This window comes from Drosophila virilis, chromosome 4 (assembly GCF_030788295.1).
Source record: "Drosophila virilis strain 15010-1051.87 chromosome 4, Dvir_AGI_RSII-ME, whole genome shotgun sequence".
Lineage (NCBI taxonomy): Eukaryota > Metazoa > Arthropoda > Insecta > Diptera > Drosophilidae > Drosophila > Drosophila virilis.
In genome coordinates this window covers 16,600,359-16,607,581 of record NC_091546.1, presented here as the reverse complement: position 1 = coordinate 16,607,581, position 7,223 = coordinate 16,600,359, and the positions used below count along the sequence as shown (strand labels likewise).

General features: G+C 37.0%; 1 protein-coding gene across 2 annotated transcripts; it reads left to right on the top strand.

The window, feature by feature from the left end:
* The first annotated feature begins 309 nt into the window (after positions 1 to 309).
* On the top strand, positions 310 to 5,024 carry LOC6628880 (ethanolaminephosphotransferase 1). Of its 2 annotated transcripts, none has more exons than XR_011416635.1 (9): positions 310 to 905; positions 2,645 to 2,713; positions 2,772 to 2,961; positions 3,019 to 3,275; positions 3,354 to 3,508; positions 3,568 to 3,748; positions 3,814 to 4,023; positions 4,085 to 4,411; positions 4,662 to 5,024. XR_011416635.1 is itself a non-coding variant. In XM_002051624.4 (9 exons), exons 1-9 carry the CDS (start codon positions 849 to 851, stop codon positions 4,746 to 4,748), a joined length of 1,248 nt encoding a protein of 415 aa, XP_002051660.1. In that variant the 5' UTR covers positions 311 to 848; the 3' UTR covers positions 4,749 to 5,024. The 2 variants fall into 2 exon arrangements, 1 of the variants encoding a protein (XP_002051660.1); XM_002051624.4 differs by having other exon boundaries at positions 311 to 905; positions 4,085 to 4,126.
* Positions 5,025 to 7,223: the final 2,199 nt, after the last annotated feature.

The following is a 7,223-nucleotide window of genomic DNA, read 5'->3' as shown; positions in this document are numbered from 1 at the left end:
AATTTCGATTGAATGTTTTTTGATTTTGATTATTTCTTTATGTTATTTATTTTAAATGGTATATAAAAAACATAATTAAAGTATATTCAACTTTTAATAAAGCAGAAAAATATAATTAGGTTTAGGCCCTGCTTAATTCTTTTGTAATTTGGCGCCTCTGTATTAAAAACATTATTGCATAGAGTATTGCGCAGTCGGTCGTAATATACTAAAACGTTCTTGTTGTTGTTTGTTGCTATTTTTTTTTTTTTAATTTTTGGGCTGCGCTCGAGCTGCCGGGCAGCAGTTCGTCTTCAGTCTTGATAATACGTAGAGCCGAGGCAGTCGCAAAGTGTTTTCATTCTCGTTACGTCTCACAAGTGCTTTACTGTTATATGCAGTAGGTGTATATATATATATATATATATAGGTATATGTATCATATATATGTGTGTCTCGTGAAGTAACGGCTGTTTGCGTGTTGCGTGTCAAAAACAACAACAACAACAACAACAACAAAGGGCTCAGCAGGCGCAGCGCAAACGGCGAACGCATCCCCCGTGTCTCTATAAGCGATTATTTAATTTATGGTTTATAGTTAAAAAATGAAATAAATTAAATATATAAATAATTGGAGGAAAGTGCGTGCCGGTGAACAGCTGCGAGAATTTACAAGTGAAGCGAATATAATTATACAATGTTTAAATCGAAGACAGTAGCTTATATTTGACCCCAGGCAAAGGTCATTATTATATTGATATTTAACTGTGCGCTCTGCTGTTATCAGTGCAACAACAACAACAACAACAACTACAACAACAGGCGACAAGAATAAATAAAACATTAAACAAAACAATAACAATAACAATATGGGTAACATGCGCTATTTGTCGGAGACTCATTTGCGGGGCTTCGAGCGTTACAAGGTAAGCATTAAATGGGGTTTATTCGGCTTCTATAGAAATGGGGTCGTCTTGCAGACCCACTACAAAAATCAATGCCCCCTCTCTGCACACCCCCTACCATGCATAATTAAAGAGGCGTCGTATTCAATTGAAATTGTTGATATGCCACAAAGCAAATCGGTTAATAATATATAGTTATCAGGATTACGACAAGTTCCGGTTTGTGTGCTATAAATATGATTATATACAGAATAGACACATGTCAATTGTGTTTAATCTGAAGAATTGGGCAATGGGTAGATCTATTAATTTTATATTTTTACATTTTTGCTATCACTGCTGTCACTGACATATGTGTTTAGACATTCTTATCAAATAGGCTGTACGCCCCAGGCATGACTAGGCCTAGGTCATCAATTAAATAGACCGGATGATGCTGAACACACAGGTTTCGTAAATCCCAGAGAAGGCATTGAACTGCGAATGTAGCATGTGCGCGCTGTTGAGAGATAGTTGGCAAACTCATAGTGTGGAATTTGTACTTAAGAGATTAACTTATAAGTACGATGAGTTCAGAGAACGAGAGAGAGAGAGAGAAGCTTTATGTCATATGAAAGACAACCGATTGAAGTTTCTATATAAGATTTATCATATATATAATGCCACTGAATGGAAAAACCATAATGCCTTAGCTAAGCTGATCTAGAGCTTTAAATGTGATCCTTTAAGAGTTCTTAAGGTTCTTAATAGATCGTATTGTCCTAGCTTAGACTTGCATCAAACTCTTGGCTTCCTTACATTTTCATTCATTGCATTTGACTGTGAACAAGCAGAAAATACATAAATAATATTTTTAAAACCCGAATTTAATTAAATTACAATTTAAATAAAGAACAATTTAAGCTTGCCCATAACTAACGTAATCCCCAATTGACGTTCTCTGTCTGATTAAAAATTAAAATTATAGCTCCTGTGCATTTGTTATACATTTAATTATATGTGGGTCTATATTTTTGGCAAAGTTTATTTTGATATATGAGGCTTGTCTTTTATGTTGTTTAAGTTTTGCCCGATGCGATTAGATATTGGCATTGACTAGACCTTCTAGCATGAAATATTTTATCGATTTCATTTACTTTGACTTTGTGTTGTCCAAGTTACCCATTGCATTGAAATGTGATGTGAACTTGACTTACACAACTGACAGAAACTTTACCGTCACAGTAGTAAAATAATTGTTTTTATTGGCTTTATTGAAAGCTTTTCAAATTACCTACGAGTAATATTCATATCAAATCTTATTAGTTCATATATTAGTTAGTTTACAATAAGTGCTGCAAGTTTTTACAGCTTAGACAGTATGATTAGTTACACAGTCACTCAGTCAGACAGTTAGTCATTTAGTCAGTTAGTTAGGTAATTAATCGGTTAGGCATTCAATTAGTCGGTCCTTCATTCTGCGATTCATTCAGTACGTCAGTCAGTCAATCAGTCAATTAATTAATTAATCAGTATTAGTTAGTCAGTCACTCACGCAGTCAGTCAATCATTTGGACACTTGTATAGTCAGTCAATCATTCAGTCAATCAGTCCGATTATCAGTCAGCCAGTCAGACGATCGTTTAGTCACCCAGGCAGTCAGTCAGTCAATCGGTCAGTCAATCAGTCAGTAAATCAGTCGGTCAATCAGTCAGTCAGTCATTTAGTCAGGCAGAAACATGCTCTAAGACTTTTCATTATTTATTATGTTTCGTTGACAGTACAACAGCATAGACACTAGTTTTCTGAGTGTCTATATAATGCATCCGTTCTGGAATTCCTGCGTGAAGGTATGTATTCTTCGATGAGCGTAACACTCAGTAGGGTCTCACAGATCTTCTCGTGCAGTATTTACCGATGTGGCTGGCGCCTAATATACTCACTTTTGTCGGTTTTCTCATGACCGTGGTGAACTTCATATTGATAGCTTATTACGACTGGGACTTCAAGGCGGCCAATGACAAATCGGTGGGCAACACGGTGCCCGGCTGGGTCTGGACCGTGGCGGCCATCAACATACTCATCTATTACAATTTGGGTGAGTAGAGTGGGATTTGATTGATCTGAAATCGTGACTAAATCCGAGCCAATGTAGATGGCATGGATGGCAAGCAGGCGCGTCGCACGGGCACGAGTGGTCCGCTCGGCGAGCTCTTCGATCATGGCTTGGACTCATATTCGGCAGCCCTAATACCCATCTATATATTTTCACTGTTTGGCACGGCGGACTTGCCGCCAATACGCATGTTTTTTGTTATATGGAACGTGTTTCTCAATTTCTATTTTACGCATGTGGAAAAGTATAATACGGGCGTTATGTTCTTGCCCTGGGGCTATGACTTTACCATGTGGGTAAGTACGCCTCAAATAAATTATATATTATACCAATCTTATAAACTATATAATAATAATATATTATTTTCGGCTTAGGGCGTCAGCGTGATGCTGTTTGTGGCCACATTGGTGGGTCCGGAAATTTATCGCTCCAGCTTTTATGGTTTTACGGTGGCGAATATGTTTGAGGTTGGCCTCATTGGTTCCGGCATACTATCCAGTCATCCAATTATTATAAGGAACATCTATCTGTTTGTATCATAAATGAATTCAAATTGTGGGCCTGACTTTATTCAAGCTCTGCTTTCAGCTCATATAAGAATAAGACGGGCAAAATGCGTCCCATGATGGAGATGTTGCGTCCATTTTTCGCCTTCGTCTGGCTCTTTCTGATCACCTTGGTTTGGTCATTCTATTCGCGAAATCAGGTCATTAATCTGGAGCCGCGTATCCTGTGGATACTCTACGGCACTATCTTCTCCAATATTGCAGTAAGCTACACAATGTTGACAGCTTTTAGAGCCACCTTAAACTTTATTTGCTTTTTCTCTTCAAGTGCCGCCTGATTGTGGCCCAAATGTCGGATACACGTTGCGATGGCTTTAATATACTTATGTGGCCACTGCTTGCCACTGTGGGCGTCTGTTGTTTTCCGTGGTATGAGCATGTTTTCGGCATGGATCTGACGGCACAGGGCGAACGCTGGCTCGTCCATGGCCTAACAATATTCGTCACATTGGCGCACTGGCATTATGGCTATGGTGTGGTAAGTACATATAATATTGTTTATATAAAGCTTAAGTGCTCATTCAGGTATTTAATTGCAGGTCTCGGAAATGTGTAATCATTTTAAGATTCGTTGCTTCAAAGTAAGAAAATCCCACAGCAATTCCGTTGAATACACTACATTCCAGAACAATAACAAATCCCAGAAAAGTCATTGAAACTAATTACATACTAACTAGAAAAAAAAAACAAAAACAAAAACAATCAAAACAAAACAAATTCAACGAAATACGAAAATACCAAAAGGGTTGCCATTTTGTATGTGATATAAATGTGGGTGTTACAAAATTCTCTTTCGCCTCGCTCTGGTCTATATTTAAGTGAACCATACTCAATACATTAGGTCTCATGCGCCGCATAACGTTATGGTAAAGTTCACCTTAGAGTTATTCCTTAATCTAACCTAGACTAAGTATATAAATACTAAATATCAATATTTATTTATTTATAATTTGCTGAGTACTTAGTGCATGTAATGAGGCAGCTGCAAATCGCATGTGACATGACCTAACCCAACTGCATGTTCCGATAAGTATTCCACATAATATGCATTGCGATAGTGTAGAATCTATAAAAGCGACAAGTCCACACTGAGAGTCCGCATTATGATTTCTGTAGATAACTAAACCGCCTGGCAACGCTGTGCAGGAACTGACCGAGACCAATGAAGTCACAAAACGCACGGAGACCACTGAAGAAGTGTAAACGGAAAAGCCATTGGATTGTTTTCCACATTCAATTTCCGTTCTTTAGTACAGTTGTGTAAACGTTTTCTTTATTTTAGTCTAAGTTGAAGTCGTACCAAAAATGTTACCGTTAAGATATGAAAACAAAAAGCTTACGATGTGCCTTATTCCAAGTCTCACGCAAGCTTTCCAGCGAAAGCTCTGTGCTGAGTTGCACAGTTTGCCCGCCAGAGGGCAGCTCTGTTCTCTGTTTCTGCTGAATAAATGTTATCAATTTAAATGTTAAATTAATAAATTAACGTTTTTCTTTTGACTTTGTAAATGCAATTGTTTAATATATTTAGTGCTTAATAAAATGAGAATAAAAATGTTAAATATAGGGTATATTTAAGCTCAGAGTATTGGACAACGGGATAGATATCCTGCAACCAGCGAAAACTATTCCGAATCTAGAAAAGGTTGCCTTGAATGTGAATCATTTTTGCGAAGTACTTATTAGTAAAGCGTCATCTGGGAGATAGGTAAGCTTAAAAGGATCTATCTTGAAAAATCACTCGATAGATCGTAGCTTGTCTTCTTATCTCATTCTTTTCAGCTTAGTTAAGAATCAGTTCGGTTATAGAACTTAGCTGAAAATCACCCAAGTTGTAAATTTCTTTCAATAATATTTATAGAATTTCAACATCGACACTACGACAATCTGGTTATGCGAATCGAAGCCCGGCTTGTAGAAATATTCCATACGGATTAAAAAATAGAAATTTTGATAGCTTCGATGTTGACTTGAGAGGAGCTTCTCCCTAGAGGCTGACTGTGCCAGCTATGGACTCTTTTTCTAGAGGTTCCGCTTGTCATTGTCACGTATCGCGTCCATTTCTCATTTGCTACTTGCCTCCGGCTGCGACACGCTTCTGTCAACAGCAACAAATTATATCTGCGTATATGTATATATATATACAAACTTATATATATATATATATATATATATATATATATATCGAGCCCCATATCTATTTATATACATACCTATTTCAACACTTTGCTCTGCTTTTTTATTGGCATTGCATTTAGAAAGTGATTTGGCTGTTTGTAAAATGTAACACACACCCGCACACACACGCACACACACACACACACACACACACCTAGCTACACTTTCGGCTAATGCACACTATAAGGCCAGGAACTTTTGCATGCATGTCACGCATTGTTGTGGTCGTTATTATATTTGATGCCATTTTACCTCTACACACACACACACACACACACACATATACATACACACACACAGTCAGGAGCAGCGAAACGTTTAAAAGGATATTTGAACTTTGTATAAAACTCAGTGGGCGGTTTTATAGATTACGTTCAGCGTGTGTCCTGTTCACACGAGCAACAAAATATGGTTAAATGTTGCCAAAAGTTTAAAGACCCTTCAGGCTTCACAACAGGATATAATAAGCAAAAGTGCCCAACTAAGGCATACACTCTACACAGATCTCATCATAATAGCCGTATCCATATATGTTATAAACATGCCTGGCCAATGCTGTACATCAATATTAAGATGCAAATAGGCGCGCTGCAAGTTGCAAGTTTTGGTAACGAAAATGCTTGAGCTTCTTCAACGGAAATTGCGGCACAGACTTTGGTATTTACAAGTTTCAAGACTTGCCAATTAATTAAGAGTATTTACGAAATTGTTTACGGCATCGATGCGGACCAATTTAGCCGTTAGTGCACTTGTGTTAGCCTGTTGATGCCTTGCAGTTACGGCCAAAATATTTATACGATTAGCTGCTTTTCAGACTGCGTAAATCTTGGCTGGATTCCAGTTTCATCAGCCGCAACGAAATAAAAGTATTTAAGATTTTTAAGTACTCGTGGCTATATCTTGCGGCAAAGCCTTTCACATTGGGAGGTTTGTTTTACAGTGAAGCCTTGCCAATATGCTCGATGTGCAGCAAGCTGCATAAACTAGAAATTTCAAGCAATTTACGAGCTTATAGACATTTTCAGACAATTAAATGTTGTTAGACATATTTAGCACTATTCCTGTTATTATCCTAAAGTATGGAAAGGGCATAAGAAAGTGGCACTTATGTCGAGCATCGCCCATCTGTAGGATCGCATTGATCTTAGAGACTATTAAATTTAAATTCCTACTTTATAATCTAAAAATAAATATTTGCTAATGCAAGCTAATTGGGGTATCAGTTGAACTTTTGATAGCTTGCTGGTCAAAAATAATTATAAAAATTATTTTTCTATATCAACTAAGCCGCAAGTCGTTACAAAGTATATTATCTTATTATTATTTATTATTTGAAAGTATATTATCTCGAATGGCATATATTTTGCCACTCGAAACCCTTGTGAACACTAATGAAGAAAATGCACATAAAGCTAGCTTTAACATCGACTATATATATATTTTTACATATATCTATGTGAATATTTTGTCTAAAAGATGTTTTAAAACTGCAAATATATCGAT

Coding starts and splice junctions, on each gene's coding strand:
- LOC6628880 (XM_002051624.4), top strand. CDS start 849: ATGGGTAACATGCGCTATTTGTCGGAGACTCATTTGCGGGGCTTCGAG. Junction 2,714..2,771: donor TCTGGAATTCCTGCGTGAAG/GTATGTATTCTT, acceptor CTTCTCGTGCAG/TATTTACCGATGTGGCTGGC. Junction 3,509..3,567: donor ATTATAAGGAACATCTATCT/GTTTGTATCATA, acceptor CTCTGCTTTCAG/CTCATATAAGAATAAGACGG.